This window comes from Panthera onca, chromosome E2, assembly GCF_046562875.1.
Source record: "Panthera onca isolate mPanOnc1 chromosome E2, mPanOnc1 haplotype 2, whole genome shotgun sequence".
In the NCBI taxonomy this organism is placed as follows: Eukaryota; Metazoa; Chordata; class Mammalia; order Carnivora; family Felidae; genus Panthera; species Panthera onca.
The window spans coordinates 7737176-7755629 of NC_138353.1; the positions used below are offsets into that span (position 1 = coordinate 7737176).

Below are 18454 nucleotides of genomic sequence, written 5' to 3' on the forward strand. Positions count from 1 at the left end.
CTGCGCTGTCCCGCGTGGACCATCACCCCCGGGGTGAAGTCTGCGTGACGGGGCCCCTAGCGACGGGCGGTGCTTGGCAGCCACGACTGGACGTCATAGCCCCAGATGTGCTGAGAGGCAGGCCCGGGGTGGGGGCAGCGGGAGGCTCCAGCGGTGGAAAGGGATGCGGGGGTGGGGGTGGGGGCTCCAGCTACAGATCCCCCGCCACTCCTTGCTCCCGGGGTGACTTTGAGCAGGTCACCGACACCCTCTGAGCCTCAGTGTCTCCATCTATGTAATGGGGGAGGGGCTTCCCCAGAGACCCCAAACTACATCTCCCATGAGCCCCTGGATAAGAACAACTCCCACGAGCATCTGGGGCCAGTTCCCACTGCCTGTCCCTGAGACTTCTCACATTCATCATGCTCCCCAGTGAACTCAACATGTTCCCCCAATTCTCCCCAGGCACCAGGACTCTACCCCAAACCCTGTACTCTCCCCCCGACACCCACGACAGCATATCGGCCCCCAGTTCCATTCCTCTGCCCCCCACTCACGCTGTTTCACCTCCTCGTGTCCATCCTCACGGCCCCAGCCCCAGCTCAGGCCTCATTTCCTTCCACCTGGACCATCACCCAGCCTCCACCCTGGCCTCTCAGCTCCCAGTCTCTCTCTAGTCTGCTCCCAATTTGACCCCAGGGGGGACTCTCTACACCCAGCACTGGCCCTCCCTCTCTCTGGCTCACAGCCCCCAAGGCTCCCCATCTTCCCAGGACAGAGTTCCTCAGCCTGGCATTCAAGGCTCTTGCCTCTCCATCCCTCTCCTAAGTCACAGGCTTCTAGGTCCAGTCACCCTCCTCCAGATGCCCTGGATGTCTCCTGAGTCCCCAGGGCTGCTGCTCTGCCTGGGACAGAAATGGCCTCAATTCTCACCTCTTCCTGTATCCACACCCTTTGCAACAGAACTTTACAGCTTCTCTCGCCAAGAGAAAGAATCTATTTCTCCATGCCCTTCGATCTGAGCTGGCCACGTGACTTGCCATGGTAACGGGATGCAACAGAAGTGACACTGGCCCAGTTCCGAGTCTAGGCCCCAAGAAGGCATTAACACTTTCCCTCACTCTTGGAACCTTGTCTCTGCCATGTGAACGATCCTGGGCCAACCTGGAGCAGAGACGGGTCGGCCTCGCTGTCCCAGGCAAGGCCTTGGGCATAGGAGAGCTCATCCAAGACCAGCAAATCCATCTAGCTGACTTGGCTAAAGACGCATGAATGAAACCCCGGCACTCAGATCAGCAGAACCTATCAGCCAGCCAAAGGCTCATGAGAAATAATAAATGGTAGCTGTTTGAAACCAGTAAAGCTCAGGCTTCTTTGTTATGCAGCTAGAGCTGACTGCTACATTACTGCTTAACTCCTATTTTTTTTATTTTTAACAATATATTTTATTGGTTTTTTTATTTTATTTTATTTTTATTTATTTATTTATTTATTTTTTTTAAATTTATTTTTGGGACAGAGAGAGACAGAGCATGAACGGGGGAGGGGCAGAGAGAGAGGGAGACACAGAATCGGAAACAGGCTCCAGGCTCCGAGCCATCAGCCCAGAGCCTGACGCGGGGCTCGAACTCACGGACCGTGAGATCGTGACCTGGCTGAAGTCGGACGCTTAACCGACTGCGCCACCCAGGCGCCCCTATTGGTTTTTTTAAATGTCTATTTATTTTTGAGAGAGAGAGGATGACCGGGGGAGGGGCAGAGAGAGAGGGAAACAGAGGATGCAAAGCAGGCCCTGCGCTGACAGCAGTGAGCCCGGGGCTCAAACCCATGAACTGTGCGATCGTGACCTGAGCTGAAGTCGCACGCTCAACTGACTGAGCCGCCCAGGCACCACTTAAATCCATTCTTAGTCGCAGTGCAGTTACTTACAGCCCAAAGCATCCTAAGTGAGATGGGAAATCAGCAGTCATAAATAATATGATGCCTTTTGGATGTTTCTAAGCCAGGTGCTTATAACACAGCTCTCCTCTGTCTCACGACGAGAGTGGGGAATCACCCTCCAGCCGTGCCCTCCCCTCCCACCTACCTGCTCTCCTGCTCCAGCTGCTCCTCAGCCTGGGACAGTTTCGACTCAAGGGCGGCAATGATCATCTTCTGGCGGGCCCGGGCCCCGGCGTCCTCCTCACCCAGGCGCCCCCGGAGCTCTTGGATCTGTCGCTCCAGCTGCTGCCGCCCGCTCTCCGCCTTGGCTGAGAAACTGCGCTCGGCTGACAACTCTGTAGTCAGCGAGTCCACCTGTAGTAGGGGCAAAAGCAGAACTATCGTGGTGGGGTCTTGGAAGAAGGTGGTAGGTAAATTCAGGCACCTCCCAGTTAAATGAGTCGACAACTGTTAAGTGCATAGCACAGAGCCTGGTACATACTAAATACACAACAGATGTTAGCACGTCTTTTTCCCGATTGGCGGATCAGCCAACAGCAGCGCCAGCACCAGGTTTTAACGTTTTGGGTAGTTTTTTTGCTATTTTAATATGTCCACAAGACTATCACAAACTTGTTTCAATGCTATGAACTCTACCTCTGATTGTGAAAGAGTCTATTGCAAGGGTTATCACACTGTTGTTTGCACCAGGATCATCTGGGGAGCTTGTAAAAAAAAAAAAAAAAGATGCAGACTTCAGGGTCCCACCCTCCAAAAACTCCGCTTGAGCAGATCAGGAGTGGGGTCCATGAATCTGCATTTTTTTTTTTTAATTTTTTTTAACATTTTATTTATTTTTGAGACAGAGAGAGACAGAGCATGAACAGGGGAGGGGCAGAGAGAGAGGGAGACACAGAATCCGAAACAGGCTCCAGGCTCTGAGCCGTCAGCACAGAGCCCGACGCGGGGCTCGAACTCACGGACCACAAGTTCATGACCTGAGCCGAAGTCGGACGCTTAACCGACCGAGCCACCCAGGCGCCCCTAAAATGTATTTTTTAAAGCTCATTTTGAGAGAGACAGACAGCGTGAGTGGGGGAGGGGCGGAGAGAGGAGAGAGAATCCCAAGCAGGCTCCATGCCTCGAGCAGAGCCCAACGCAGGGTTTGAGCTCACACAACTGTGAGATCAAGACCTGAGCTGAGATCAAAGGTTGGACACTTAGCCAAATGAGCCACCCAAGCGCCCCCAGAATGTGATCTTCTTTGGAAAACAGAGCCTTTGGAGCTGCGATGAGTTGAATTAAGCGAAGGTTATGCTGGATGAGGGTGGGCCCAAAAGCCAATACGACTGGCGTCCTCATGAGAAGAGGAGAGGAGTCCCAGACACATACAGAAGACACGGAGGCCAGGTGAAGACGGGCGCCGGCGCCAGGCGCCCTCATCTTTCTCCGAGAATCTGAGCTACGTCCTTCCATTTTCTCGCAGCACAAAGTCTTGCTGTCCAAAATCTGATGACCGGCGAATTTCCTTTTCCTTGTGGATTGCTTGCTCATGTTTTCCTAGCCACCTAAAGGATTTCTGCCGCCTCTGACACACGCAAGTTTTACTCAGTATCGGTCTTGACGGGTCGATGTCCTCCGGTACTCAGCGTGCTCTTCCCGGATGTCGCTTCCCGCTGTATCGTTTCAGGAAAACTTTCTCGCACTACGTCTTAGGTTATTCACTCTGTCTCCCTGCTTGGGTCTTCTCTGGGGACTCTCAGTACCGTACGTTGGGTCTTCTTTGCCTGTCTTCAATATTTGCAATTTTCTTGGAAATCCCTTTTTTGGCGTCTTTTAAGTTTCATTTTGATTTTTTAAATGTGTTAAATGTTTATTTATTTATTTACTTATTTACTTATTTAGAGAGAGAGAGAAAGCATGCACAGGGGAGGGGTGGAGAGAGAGAGAGAGAGAGAGAGAGAGAGAATCTCAAGCAGGCTCCGTCCACACTGCCAGTGCAGAGCCTGACGCGGGGCTCGATCCCATGAACCGGGAGATCATGACCTGAGCCAAAATTAAGAGGCGGAGGCTTAGCCGACTGAGCCACCCAGGCGCCCTAGTTTTATTCTGATTTTTTATAAAGTTCTCCTTTTCAACAACAGCCAATGATGTGGGCTGGGGGTGTGCCTGGGTGGCTTAGTTGGTTGAGCGTCCGACTTCGGTTCAGGTCATGATCTCACGGTTCGTGGGTTCAAGCCCCACATCAGGCTCTGTGCTGACAGCTCAGAGCCTGGAGCCTGCTTCGGATTCTGTGTCTCCTTCTCTCTCTGTTCCTCCCCTGCTCACGCTCTGTCTCTCTCTCTCTCTCAAAAAATAAATAAAGATTTTTTAAAAATTAAAAAAATAAAGACAGAGGCCCTACTCTCGAGGTGTTTACATTCTGCTGGGGAGATGGACAGCATACAAGCAAGTAAATATATAATATAGTTTCAGGTAGTCATAAGGGAAAGGGAGGAGATCAAAGCAGAGAGAATGGAGGGGAATTGCAGGTGAGAGGGTGGCTGTTTCACACAGTACGGTCAGGGAAGGCTCTTACTGGGAATGAGACATGGGATGGTCTGGGGTAAGAGCTTTCTCTCAGGAAGAAGGGGGAAAGCAGGTGCAAAGGCCCTGTGGTAGGAATACACTTGGCAGAGTCAAGAAATAGTGAGGAGGCTGGTGCGGCTGGAGCAGAGCCAACCAGGGATGGAAAGGCTAGAGACAAGGTCTGAGGTAGCCAGGGACCACAGTGTGGGGCCTTGTTTGTGACTGGGGTTTCGCTACAAGTGAAATCATCACCCTGGAGTATGACGGCCTCTCCTACTGGCCTAGGTGCTCCCCAAGGGCTGAAGCTGGGGTCTCGCTCTTCTCTGAATGTCCAGCGGTGTCAGGGCATGTCCCCTGAGAAGTCTCAAAATGTGTTTTTAAAAATTAACGAGGGGATGGGGCGCCTGGGTGGCTCAGTCGGTTAAGCATCCAGCTTCGGCTCAGGTCACGATCTCACAGTTCATGGGTTCAGGCCCCATGTCAGGCTCTGTGCTGCTAGCCGGAGCCTGGAGCCTGCTTTGGATTCTGTGTCTCCCTCTCTCTCTGCCCCTAAATCACTCACATTCTGTCTCTGTCTCTCTCAAAAATAAACATTAAAAAAAAATTTAAAAAAAAGAACATCTTTAAAAAACATTAATGAGGGCGCTCTGGTGGCTTAGTCAGTTAAGTGTCTGACTTCAGCTCAGGTCATGCATGATCTTACAGTCTGTGGGTTCGAGCCCCGCATCGGGCTCTGTGCTGACAGCTTGGAGCCCTGGAGCCTGCTTCAGATTCCGTGTCTCCCTCTCTCTCTCTCTCTCTGCCCCTCCCCTGCTCGTGCTCTTTCTCTTTCAAAAATAAATAAATAGGGGAGCTCGAGGTGGGTCAGTCAGTTAAGCGTCTGACTTGGGCTCAGGTCATGATCTCACAGTCCATGGGTTCGAGCCCCGCATCGGGCTCTGTGCTGACAGCTCAGAGCCTGGGGCCTGTTTCGGATTCTGTGTCTCCTTCTCTCTCTGCCCCTCCCCCACTCACACTCTGTCTCGGTCTCTCAAAAATGAAAAATGTTAAAAAAATTTAAATTAAAAATAAAGAAAGAAAGAAAGTAAATAAACATTTAAAAAATCAATGAAATAATTGGGGTGCCTGGGTGGCTCAGTCAGTTAAGCGTCCTACTCTTGATTTTAGCTCAGGTCAGGAAATCATGGTTCGTGGGCTCTGCGCTGACAGTGTGGAGACTGCTTGAGATTCTCTCCCTCTCTCAAAATAAATAAATAAGCATTTGAAAAAATTGACGAAGTCATGGAGACACAGGTCTCTCTTTGGAAATCCCATCCCTCCATTGTCTGCCTGGCAAACTCTTAACTTCCAGCACGACCTCTTAAGACATCTCCTCCAACAGGAAGTCTTCCCTGATAGCCCCCAGCCTCCATGCGGGGTCAGAATTCTCTTCTAAGTCCTCACAGTGTCTTGTGCTTCCTGCATTTTCACTTGTATTTCTGTATTGGGAGAGTCTGTCCCTTCCATCAGACTAGGATGTCCTTCAGGGCAGAGATCTGGAATGAGCCATCCCCAGGTCCCCAGCATCACCCAGAATAGGACCTCAGCCTCCAGAAGCCTCAGACAGTATTTATAAATAAATCTACAAATGGAAATATGCTTCTGCCTGCTTAGCTGCCTCGCTCCTACTTATGCTTTAAAACCCCAGCCAAGGGGCGCCTGGGTGGCGCAGTCGGTTAAGCGTCCGACTTCAGCCAGGTCACGATCTCGCGGTCCGTGAGTTCGAGCCCCGCGTCAGGCTCTGGGCTGATGGCTCGGAGCCTGGAGCCTGTTTCCGATTCTGTGTCTCCCTCTCTCTCTGCCCCTCCCCTGTTCATGCTCTGTCTCTCTCTGTCCCAAAAATAAATAAAAAACGTTGAAAAAAAAAAATAAAAAAAAAAAAAAAATAAAATAAAACCCCAGCCAAATGTCCCTTTTTCCACATGCTTTCTTCTGATTCTTGCAGCGTTCTCTCCCTCCCTCCCTCCATCTCTCTGCTGGACTGAAGATACTTCCTTTTTTTTTTTTTTTTTTTTTTTGAGAGAGAGAGAGAGAGAGACTGCACGTGAGAGACAGAATCTTAAGAAGGCTCCATGCTCAGCATGGAGCCCGATCCCGATGTGGGGGCTCGATCGCAGACTGTGGGATCATGACCTGAGCCGGAATCAAGCGTCAGACGCTCAGCTGACTGAGCCCCCCGGGCGCCCACCTCCCGGACCAAAGATACTTGTATTATCACACGTGCCACCCTACCCACGTCCACGCGGTGGATGCGACCACGTCGCAGTGCAGCGACCCACGTAAGTACTCTCGGGATCCAGCCCTTCATCGACGCCTACCCGCCTTGAGAACTCCTACTCAACCACTAAAACCCGACCCAGACCGTTCCTTTTCCGTTCTGCGTCGAATGAAAGGACTGGGGATGACGCTCCCGGGTCAGCGGGGCCCCGGGGCCGTCGGGGGGACAGGGCTGTGTCACCTGCAGGAGCAGCTTGCGGTAGCGGTCGCCCAGCAGCTCTGCGTTGCTCTGCTCCTCCTCGAGTTCCTCTTCCATTTGCCCCAGGCGCCCCTCCAGCTGCCGCTTCTCCTCCAGAATGGCTGCCCTGGGGACAACGGGAGCGGGGCGGGGAGGGGGGAGGTGAGAGGGCAGGACGGCGGGAGGAGGGCGTCCTGCCCCACAGTACCGCGGGCCACTCACTTGCTAAGGCTGCCGTTGGCCACCTCATCTGCCATCTCGTCCCGCTCCTGCTGGACCTGCCGCCGGGCACGATCTGAGGCGGCCAGTTCCTGGGAGGACAGAGACGGGTGCAGGTCAGCAGTGGGGGGGGGGGGGGGTGCTATCTGGGCACCGGCCTCCCTGCTCCTCACACCTCAAGGCTCCCAGACTTGTTTTCGCTGCACGTGAACATGCCATCCCTGGGCGAGCTGGGAACGAACTTCAATGCACGGGCAGGTGCCTCCTAAAAGCTGTCTCCTGAGCCCCTGACCCTTGTCCACCTCTCCCTTCCCGTCCCCAGGCCCCTCCCCCTCAGCGCGGCCTCAACCTGCTCCCCCTCCGGGTGCCCCCAGGCACCAGGCCTGACCCCCAGGTCCCTTCTTACCTCCCCTGCCCCCTTATCACCCCCAGCCCTGTCCATGTCGACCCTCTATTCTCTCTGCTTTATCTCTTCCCCGCGTCCCCACAGTCCCAGCTCTGGCCTTGTCCTCTCTCCCCAGACTTCCCGCCTCCAATGTCCCCCCTCCAGTCCATCTCCTTAATGGCACCAGCGCAGACCTGGCCGCCCGCTTTGCTCAGAACCCTCCCAGGGCTCCCGAGTTCCCCACGAGGCCTAGCCGGTTGGCCCCGCCCACCCTCACCGCCCCGCCTCCACCCCAGGGCCACGCCCATCCCGGCCTCACCTCCTGCAGCCGCAGCACCTCCGCCTCCAGTGCCTTGAGGCGCTTCTCACTCTCCCGGTTCTGGGCAAAGATTTCCTCCCGCGAAGTGCGTGACTCCTCCACCTCCCGCCACAGCTCCTTCATCTGGGCCTGGCCGGAACGAAGCGAGTGAGCGGGCGCCGCCTGGTCGTGACTCATGCGGGAGCCCCTAACGTCGCCTCGGCCCTGCGGGGGCTCTTCGGTTCCCCGAGAGCGCGAACAAAACCCTGCAGCCCGGGGCCGCCACAGCCAGTCCCTGGCTCGCTGTGTGACCCGGGGCCAGCCCCTCCCGTGTTCTGGGGGTTTCGGCAACCTCCAGTTTAAAAATGTAACAACTCAGGGGCGCCTGGGTGGCTCAGTCGGTTAAGCCTCCACTCTGGCTCAAGTCATGATCTCTCGGTTTCTGAGTTCGAGCCCCGCGTTGGGCTCCATGCTGACAGCTAGGCGCCTGGGGTCCGTTTCGTCTGTTTCAGATTCTGTGTCTCCCTCTCTCTCTGCCTCTCTCTGCCCCTCCTCCGCTCGCGCTCTGCCTCTCGCTGTCTCAAAAATAAATAAAAGTAGCACCTTAAAATTTTAAGTAAGCCCGAAATGGGTGTTGTATTTGGACTCTGCGGTAGTAAGAAGGATGGCACACACTTCCTGATCGCTTACCGTGGGCCACGCCCTGTGATACGTACACACTGGCTCCCTTAATCCTACGACTCCAGTTGGTGGGGACTCGTTTCCTGGCCGGTGTACATATGGGGCAACTGAGGCACAGAGAGGTTCAGCAACGTGCCAAGGGTGGTAAGTGGCAGAGTCGGGACTTGAACCCGGGCCATACGGCCCCAGGGTTTACACTTCCAGCCACCTTGCTACCCGACCACACCACTGAGTGAGTAAAGATGCCAGTATAAGAATTCTTTCTTCCATGGCGCTTAAAGAAAAAAGACACAAACTAAACGTCCACCGCCATGAAAAAATAATACAAATAATAACCTACTGCGCAGAGAGGACAGTGAAGACAGCACTGGGCTTGGAACTAGCAGGACAATTATCATTGCTGTCATTAATATTATTACTTGTTTGACAATAGCAGCTTTTCGCTGCAGGCTTTTTCTCTCAGGGAAGACACGGTTGGGCAGGTTTACTTTTGGGGGAGGGATCCTTCTAGCCCAGTGCTGCCCAGTGGGAAGACATACATCGTTTTACCTTGTCTAATGGTCACACTAAAAAGGCAAAAAAGAAGTAGGTAAATTAGGTTGAACACTATATTTTTACATAGCCTCACATATCTAAAATATTATTATTTACTTCAATTTATTTGTTATCTTTTCAATTTATTTTTATTCTATTTATTTCAATTATTTATTTGTTTCTTATTAATTATTATTAAATTTACAAAATTTAATACATTACTAATTGTATTATTTATTTATTTCAATTATTTATTATTTCAATTATTTTTTATTCAATTTATTTTTTATTTTTTTAATGTTTGTTTATTTATTTATTTATTTATTTTATTTGAGAGAGAGAGAGAGAGAGGGAGGAAGAGAGAGAGGGGGACACAGGATCCAAAGCAGGCTCCTTGTTGACATCAGAGACCCTGATGCCCGGTTCAAACTCACCAACTGCGATATCATGACCTGAACTGTGAGATCATGACCTGAGCCGAAGTTGGAGGCTCAACCAAATGAGCCACCCAGGCGCCCCTATTATTTCCATTTATAATCACTATAAAAATTGTGCATATATATATATATATATATATATATCATAACATATATGACATAACATATATATATGCACAATAACATATATAGCATGTAATCTGGATTTCAGTCCTACCACATCTTAGATGCCCAAGCCGCATGGGGCCGGCACCCACTTTATCGGACACTTAAAAAATGGAGTTTTTAAACATTAGACTTTCCTTTTTTAGAGCAGTATTAGGTTCAGGACAACACTAGGCAGAAGGTACGGAGATTGCCCACACAGCCCCTGGCCCACACACGGAATCCGGTCATCAGCCTCCCTCGCCTGAGTGGGACTTTACAACTGATGGACGTACACCGACACACCATTGTCATTAAAAAAGAGAATGAAAGGGGCGCCTGGGTGGCTCGGTTGGTTGAGCGTCCGACTTCGGCTCAGGTCACGATCTCACGGTCCGTGAGTTCGAGCCCCGCGTCGGGCTCTGGGCTGATGGCTCAGAGCCTGGAGCCTGCTTCCGATTCTGTGTCTCCCGCTCTCTCTGACCCTCCCCTGTTCATGCTCTGTCTCTCTCTGTCTCAAAAATAAATAAATGTTAAAAAAAAAATTAAAAAAAAAAAAAAAAGAGAATGAAAGAAAGTTAAGTAATCTCTACTCCCAACGTGGGGCTCGAACTCACGACCCCAAAATCCAGAGTCGCATGTTTTACCTACCGAGCCAGCCAGGCGTCCGCCAAAAAAGAATTAAAAAAACAAAAAACCAAAACCAACCAGCTATGACTTTCACATTAGGGGAGGAACCCTAAGGCATTTCCATGTCAAAAATCAAATAAAGTGAAGAAATTGGACCTAAACCCTAAGCATTTTAAGTAAAGGAAATAAAACATAAAACATAAAACAGCAAGCCAGGCTTTGGGGCGCGGGTGCTTACAAAGCTGCGGCTCGCGGGGCCCAGGGGCCGGAGCGACAGCGGGCCCGGCTCGCAGGTGGCTTCAGCCTCACCCCTACCTGCATCTTGCGAAGCTGCTTCACCGCGTCCTCCTTGCCCTGCGCGGCGGCCGCGTTCTGGGCTTTCAGGTCCTCCAGCTCGACCTCCAGCTTTTTCCGGGCGGCCACGGCCTGGGTGCGCTGCTTGCGCTCCTCGTCCCGCTCCACCTCGGCATCCCTCAGCTGCGGGGAGGCCGGAAGGGGCAGGCTCAGGGGACACGAGGCTCGGGCTCCCTCTCCGTGCTGGTGACATGGATGTCCACCTGCCGGCCGCTGCCCAGGCCTCCAGCGCCATTCCCCCTGCCCTCTGCCTCTCTACAGCCCAGACGGATTCCTCCTCTCAGTCCCCAGGGCCCCAGCTCTGGGCTCATCCCCTCCCCCAGCACCGCACCCCCCCCCCCCCCTGCTCTGCTCCCATCTCTCCCCTCCAGCCCATCCGGCCCACCTCTAGAGGGTCCTTCTACCCTCAGAGTTGACCTGCAACTCCCACCCCTCCCACGCAACCCCCCACCCCTGACCCCTCCCCCACTCCCACCCCCCCACCCCTGGCTCTTCACGCAGCATGAGCCGGCTGCAGACCACCGGAAATCCCTTGACGGGTTGAGTCCTGAATGAACGGCGCAGACCACAGGAAGAGGGGATGAGTAAATGAATGAGGGAGGAAGGTCGTGGGGGAAGGGGTGTAGCAGGTCCGTGAGTACAGGGGCAGGCTCAGGGAGGGGGGTGCTGGGGAGAGGAAGTTGCCGGAAATGGAGCAGTTCGGCAGATGGTGGAGAGGAGGTGGATTGGTGGGGAGGCTGTGTGTGGGTGGGGGGCCTGTGTAGACGGGGTGGTGGGTGGCTGGGTGAATGGTTTGGGGGTTGACGTCCCATCGGGTATATCCGTCCGTCACTGGGACATATGTGTGGGTTGGTGGGTTATTGTGGGTGAACGCGCTGGGGAGCAGGAGGGTCCCGGGAAGAATGACCGAGCGACAGGTAGCTGAGTGTCACGTGACTTTCGGCCCCTCTTGCCTGCGGGCACCAGGCAGCCTCCAGCCCCAGCCTGACCGCTTGTACCTGCTTGGCCAGCTGCCGCCGCCTCTCCTCGCCAACCTCGTCACGGCCCTGCAGGTCACGTTCGTGCTGAGCCTTGAGAGCCTGCACGGTCACTTCCAGGCGCAGCTTGGCGTCCTCGGCCGCCGTCAGTTCATCCTCCAGCTCCGTCACCTGCGTTCGCAGGTCGCTGACTGTCTGTTCTGCCACCCGGCGGGCTCGCTCCATCTCATGCACCTGGTGGGGACGGGAGGGTGAGCTCTGGGCACCTGCGGCACTAGGGAGGGGGAGGCCAGGACCCTAGATCTAGCCCGGGGCAGAGTGAGGGAAGCTTCGACGGACAAGGGGGAGACAGCGGGTCCACGTGCACTTCTCCGTTTGCTTGTTCACTCACCATCTCCCTGACACCTAGTTCACGATGTGCCTCGATCTGAATCGTCCTAAAACATTTCACGAATAACCTGGTTGCAAGCTGTGTTATCTGAAGCCCGTGAGAGTCCAGCTCAAGTGTGTGTTAGGTCAGCTCTCACTCACAGTGGGTTATTGCCTCACGGGTTTTGTGATTTTGCATCGTGAGCTCACTTCACTCGGGCTTCGTCTTCGGGGATCCTGTGCGGTCATGGGTTGAAGGCATGTCGCTCCAGAGGGAAGTGTTCATTTGTGCCAGACTCCCAGGAGAGCACCATCCCGTCTACTGAGATGTTTTTCTCAGCTTGGGCGGGGTGGGGGGGAGGGGTGTGTGTGTGGGGGGGGGGGTGGTGAGGTTCCCAGAGCTTCTGGCGAGTTGTAAATTCAAACCCCAAACACCCTGTGAGGGCAGATCCGGGCTTATGAATTCTCAGATCCTCCCCCACTCCCACCCCCGCCCCATCCCTCTCTTTTAACTGTCACCGCCTCAGAGAAGCGTCCCTTGACCTGTCAGGGCCTGTTATCCACACTCCTGGCCCCGAGCCCTTCCTCGACTCAGCCTTAGTCACAACGGTCATTTAACATGAGCTGATGTCTTTTTGTGCAACGCTCGCCCCCACACTGGACTGTGAACTCCACAGGACAGGGACAATATTTGCATGTCCCCACTGCCCAATGACCCGCTTGGAAATTCTCATCAGTGACCGGTCTCCTTCCTTGGAAGAGGCCAGCTGGTTTCCCCTCCTACTAGGCACCTGCCAATCAGCTTTGCTTGCTGGAAGGAATTAAACTTTCTCCTGTCAACACCCTATTTCCCACAAAGTAGGCATCTGGAGGCGCCACAAATAACTTGACAGTTTTCCGGAAGTAGAGACCTTAGTAGTTCCAGTAGGAGCTGGAGTTTTGGCTCTTGCCTCCCTGGGGCTACAGGCCAAGGGTAGGTCGCGGGGTGAGGGGTTCTCCCCAGGCCTGGCGGTTCTCTCCAGATCATCCCTGGAGCGTGTGGAGAAGATAAAGCCTTTATCTGATGTGCCCACAAGAGGACGTTGTTTGGCAATAAGGAAGGACGTCGGGAGCGCGTGGGTCCGGTGCCTCCCATCAGCAGTCATGGTGGCTGGTGCCCCTGGACCTGGCCTTGCGGCCACTCCATAAAAATATTTATTTATGTATTTAATTTTAAAAAAATGTTTCAGTTACTTAGTTTATTTTTTCAGGGAGAGAGCATGAGTGGAGAGGGGCGGGGGGCGGGGGGCGGGGAGCAGAGGATCTGAAGCGCCTTCTGCGCCGACGGCAGACAGCCCGATGCGGGGCTTGAACTCGCGATCCGTGAGATCACGCCCTGAGCCGAAGTCGGACACTCAACAGATCGAGCCACCCAGGTGCCCGTCGGTGAATGCATTTACTGGGCAAACTTAAGGAAGGATGGGGTGAGGGGCGTGGCGGAGTTTTCAGAAGGCTGGGACACTGGCTGGGTGAGCGGGGACTGGGGGACAGGCGTAGGGGACTCCTCACTGGCCGGTGAGCCAGGGAGGAAGACAGAGGCCTGGGGAGGGTGGGGAGCCTGTATGTGCTCAGTGGGGGGCAGGGTGGCTTCCTTACTTCCTGCGTGTATGTACGAACACAGGTGTCTGCTGGAAGATTCCCCTCACACTCTGTGTATTTTTTGCAGGGGGGGGGGGGCGGAGAGAGAGCACAAGTGAGCGAGGGGCAGGAGCTCACCCGATATGGGACTCGAACTCACAAACTGTGAGATCACGCCCTGAGCGGAAGCGGACGCCTAACGACTGAGCCACCCGGACGCCCTCAGCGTGCGTTCCGCGAGCACCTGCTTGGGGACTGGCTCTCCTCCCACTCTGTGCGCGGCATGAACACGTGACTCTGACGGCTGGTTCTCCCCATGTCCCACGCGTGAGAGCACACACGTGTGTGTGCGTCTCCCAACGTGAGGAGTGCGTGCGCCGCCCACACGTGTGTCTTGGGGAGCGGGCCCCCCCCCCCCCCCCCCCGGCTCCCCCCCAACTCACGTTCTTGCCAACGTCATCCTTGCTGCTCAGCAGGGCCTCCATCTCCGCCCGCAGGGCCCGGTTCTGCCGCTCCAGCTCCTCCCGCGCCTCCTGCTCCTCCTCCAGGGCCCGGGTCAGGGACAGGGTCCGAGCCTCGCGCTCCCGGCCCTCCGCCTCGACCCGCTCACGCTCCTCCACCGCCCGCAGTACGGCCGCCTTCTCCTCTGCCAGGAGCTTCCGGGTGGAGGGAGATGGGGTGGAGGAAATAGATTAGCTGAAAGGAGTGTACAAGCGGACGGGGAGGAGGGAGCAGCCAGGGCCAGAGAGAAAGAGAGAGACAGACGGACAGACAGAGGCAGAGACACAAGAGGGAGGTAGAGGGATTAAAGTTGCAGCCGTGCCCAGCTCCTGAGTGGATCAAACTGACGAGCCCCTCACTCTAGAAACCCACCAGACGAAAGGGTGTTTCTTCCTCCTGGGGTGGTCGTAACAGAGAGCAGGTACCTCATTTTTTACAATGTACTTCAGCCTTTGCTGTTTTTTGTTTTTTTGTTTTGTTTTAAGACACAGAAATTAGCAACAAGAAAAATCGCAAGATCTGCCAAAAGGGAAGAGAACAGGGCTCAGAGTCAAGAGAAAAATCAGTCTGTGGAAACAGACCAACGGATGACCTCCACCCTGGGATCATCACAGGAGGACTTTAACTACATTTAGTAAATGTCAGGACCGGATGGACACAGTGTGTAAAGACCCACAGCTTTTTCAGGAGGGATTTGACAGTAAAACAGACCCAATTAGCCAGGCTGAAATCATCATATCTGAAAATCAATCAGCCAGGGCTGAAAAACATCATATCTGAAATCAGCAAGTCATTGGAGGAAACTAAGAGCAGACTGGACACATCAGAAGAACCAGTAAACTTGAAAACAGGTCGATCTAGGGGCACCTGGGTGGCTCAGCTGGTTAAGCATCTGACCTTGGCTCAGGTCACAATCTCATGGCCGGTGAGTTCGAGCCCCGAATCAGGCTCTCTGCTGTCAGCACAGAGCCCACTTCAGATCATCTGTCCCCCGCTCTCTCTCTGCCCCTTCCCTGCTCTTTCTTTCTCTCTCAAAAATAAATAAACATTAAAAAGAAAAAAAAAACCAGGTTAACAGAAATGACCTTGATAGAGAAAAAAAGAAAAAGCAAAAAAGATCATAAACAAATTAACCGGGCTTTAATGACCTGTGTGGGAGCGTCAAGCAGCCGACTGCACTGGTATTTTGAGTCCCGCAGGAAGAGGAAGAAAAGGGAAAGGAAGAAGTAAAACTATCTTCATTCATAGAAAATACGGTCACCAATGTAGAAAACCCAATGGAACCTATAAAAAAAAATCTACTGGCACTCATATGTGAGTTCAGCGAATAAATTGTAGGATTGCAAGATCAGTATATCAAAATCTATTGTGTTTCTATACACTGGCAATCAGAACCTGAAATAAAAACGGAACCGCTGAAAATAGCATCAACAATACAAAATGCTTGGAAATAAATCCGACAAAAGATGTAAAAGACGAACACAGGAAACTAAAAACATTCCTGAAGGGAAGGAAACCTAAACAAATGGACACACGGACCACGTTCCTGGGCCAGAAAAGTCAGCGTTATTAGGATGTCAGTTCTTCCCAGATCCATCTATAGATTGAACACACTCCCAAACCAGGAGGATTTTTCTTCTGTGTGTAGAAACTGACACACAGATTCTAAAATACATGTGGAACTGTGAAGGACCTAGAAGAAATAAAACAACTTTGAAAAAGAAGAAAAGATTGGAAGGGCGCCTGGGTGGCTCAGTCAGTTAAGCATCCGAATTCGGCTCAGGTCATGATCTTGCGGTTCGTGAGTTCAAGCCCCAAGTCAGGCTGTATGCTGACAGCTCGGAGCCTGGAGCCTGCTTCAGATTCTGGGTGGGTGTCTCTCTCTCTGTCCCTCCCCCAATTACGCTCTGTCTCTGACTCTGTCTCTCTCAAAAATAAACATTAACAAAATTTTTTTAAAAAACAGAGAGCTGACACTACCTGATTTTCAATATATACATAAAAACAAGTCAGTAAAGAGAGTCTTTTCAGGGGGCGCCTGGGTGGCTCAGTCGGTTGAGTGTCTGACTTTGGCTGAGGTCATGATCTCACAGCTCGTGAGTTCAAGCCCCACGTCGGGCTCTGTGCTGACAGCTCGGAGCCTGGAGCCCACTTCGGATTCTGTGTCTCCCTCTCTCTCTGCCCCTAACCCACTTGCATTCTGTCTCTGTCTCTCTCAAAAATAAATAGACGTTTAAAAAAATGTTTTTTTAAAAAAGTCTTTTCATCAAATAATGCCCGAACAATTTGATAGCCAGGTATAAACAATTAGTCTGGAGCCATGACAGCACCATATAAACAAATTAACTCAATCTGGATCAGAGACCTACATATAAAACCAAAAAGGAGAAAACCTCTGGAAAAAAATACAGGAAACCTCTGTGACCTTGGGTCATGCAATATTTCCTCAGACACAATATTAAAAAGCATGGTCCACAAAATGACAAGTTAATAGATTGGACTTCATCAAAATCCCAAACGGTTACTCATTGAAAAACTCTTTGAAAGCAGAAAGATAAGCCACAGACTGGATGAAAATAGTTGCAAAACAATATATCTGGTAAAGAACTTGGATTCACCATACATAAAGAACTTTCACAATTCAATAAGAAAAGAAACAATGCCCCCCCAAAACAAAAGAAACAACCCAACAAAAAAAAAATGGGCAAAAGATTCGAACAGACACTTCACCAAAGAGTTTGCATGCCAAAAAAGCACATGAAAGATATCCAATGTTGGTGCTCATTAGGGAATCATGAATTCACACCATTACATCCTATTAGAAAGATTAAGGTTTTTTTTTTAAATATTATTACTGTTATTTTATTTTTATTTTTCAGAGAGGGTGTGAGCAGTGGAGAGGGGCAGAGGGGCAGAGGGAGAGAAAGAAAATCTTAAGCAGGCTTCACAGTGCAGAGCCCAGTGTGGGGCTCAATACCATGACCCCAGGATCATGACCCGAGCTGAAATCAAGAGTCAGACTGAGCCACCCAGGCACTCCAAGAAAGACTAAGGTTTTATTCATAATAGTCAAAAGCTAGAAACATCTTAAATGTTCATCAATAGGTTAATGGTTTTCAAAATGTGGTTTATGCAGGAATAATACTCTGCAGTAAAAAAAAAAAAAAAGGAAAAATTATTATTAAAAAAAAAAATTGGGGGGGGGGTGCCTGGGTGGCTCAGTCAGTTAAACATTTGACTCTTGGTTTCATTTCAGATCATGATCTCATGACCCGTAAGTTGGAGCGCCACGTCAGGCTCTGGGCTAGCAGCGCGGAGCCTGCTTGAGATTCTCTGTCTCCCTTTCTCTCCGCCCCTCCCCTGCCTGTTCTCTCTCTCTGTCTCTGTCTCTCTCTCAAAAATAAATAAACATTTAAGAAAATCTTTAAAAAATGTTTTTAAATTAATAATCTCTGTGCCCAACGTGGGGCTTGAACTCTCCACCCGGAGATCAAGAGTCACATGCTCCACCAACTGAGCCAGCCAGGTACCCTGAGGAATGAAATATTAATCCATGCCAAAACATGGATAAATCTCAAAATAATTCTGAGTTGAAAGAAGCCAATCAAAAAAAAAAAAAGATTTATATGAAAAGATTTTATATAAAATTCTAGGAGAAACAAAATAGACCCTGGATAATCAATGGTACAGTATTTTTTTTTTAACGTTTATTTATTTTTGAAAGAGAGAGAGAGACAGAGTGTGAGCAGGGGAGGGACAGAGAGACAGACACACAGAATCCAAAGCAGGCTCCAGGTTCTGAGCTGTCAGCACAGAGCCGGATGCAGGGCTCGAACTCACGAACGGGGAGATCATGACCTGAGCCAAAGTCAGACGCTTAAGTGACTGAGCCACCCAGGCGCCCCTTAATGGTAAAGTATTAAGCAGTCAAAAATAGATGCATTTGGAGTCTGAGAAGAAGAGGAAAGAGAGAGAATGGGGCAGAAAAATATTAAAGAAATAACGGCCGAAAATTCCACATTTCATAAAAACACAAACCCACAGCCGAAGCTGAATAAATACAAAAACCCACAGCCGGATATATCATAGCCAAACTAAGAATCAAAGATAAAGAGAAAATTAAACCAGCTAGAAAAACATCATATTCCCTACAAAGACACAGGATTTTTTTAAAAAAAATTGCTAACTTTTCATCTGAAACAATGGAAGCCACAGATAATGGAATGACCTCTTCAGAGTGCTGAAAAAATAAACGGTTTACCTCGAATTCAAGAGCCCGTGAAATAAATATCTTGCAAAAACGAAGTTTTGTAAAAGAATGAAGCACATTTTCTAGATGAAGCACAG

General features: G+C 51.4%; 1 protein-coding gene across 6 annotated transcripts in view; it reads right to left on the bottom strand.

Annotated features, from left to right (window-relative positions):
• The window catches only part of MYH14 (myosin heavy chain 14), a 103217-nt gene that overhangs the window by 4940 nt on the left and 79823 nt on the right, over positions 1-18454 (bottom strand). For all 6 annotated transcript variants that reach the window (XM_078439440.2, XM_078439439.2, XM_078439443.2 and 3 more), the window contains 7 exons: positions 14050-14262; positions 11642-11854; positions 10605-10766; positions 7885-8013; positions 7184-7272; positions 6965-7088; positions 2066-2274 (listed from right to left, as the gene is read on the bottom strand). In XM_078439440.2, the coding sequence (XP_078295566.2) occupies positions 2066-2274; positions 6965-7088; positions 7184-7272; positions 7885-8013; positions 10605-10766; positions 11642-11854; positions 14050-14262 (1139 nt within the window). The remainder of the gene's footprint in view (positions 1-2065; positions 2275-6964; positions 7089-7183; positions 7273-7884; positions 8014-10604; positions 10767-11641; positions 11855-14049; positions 14263-18454) is intronic.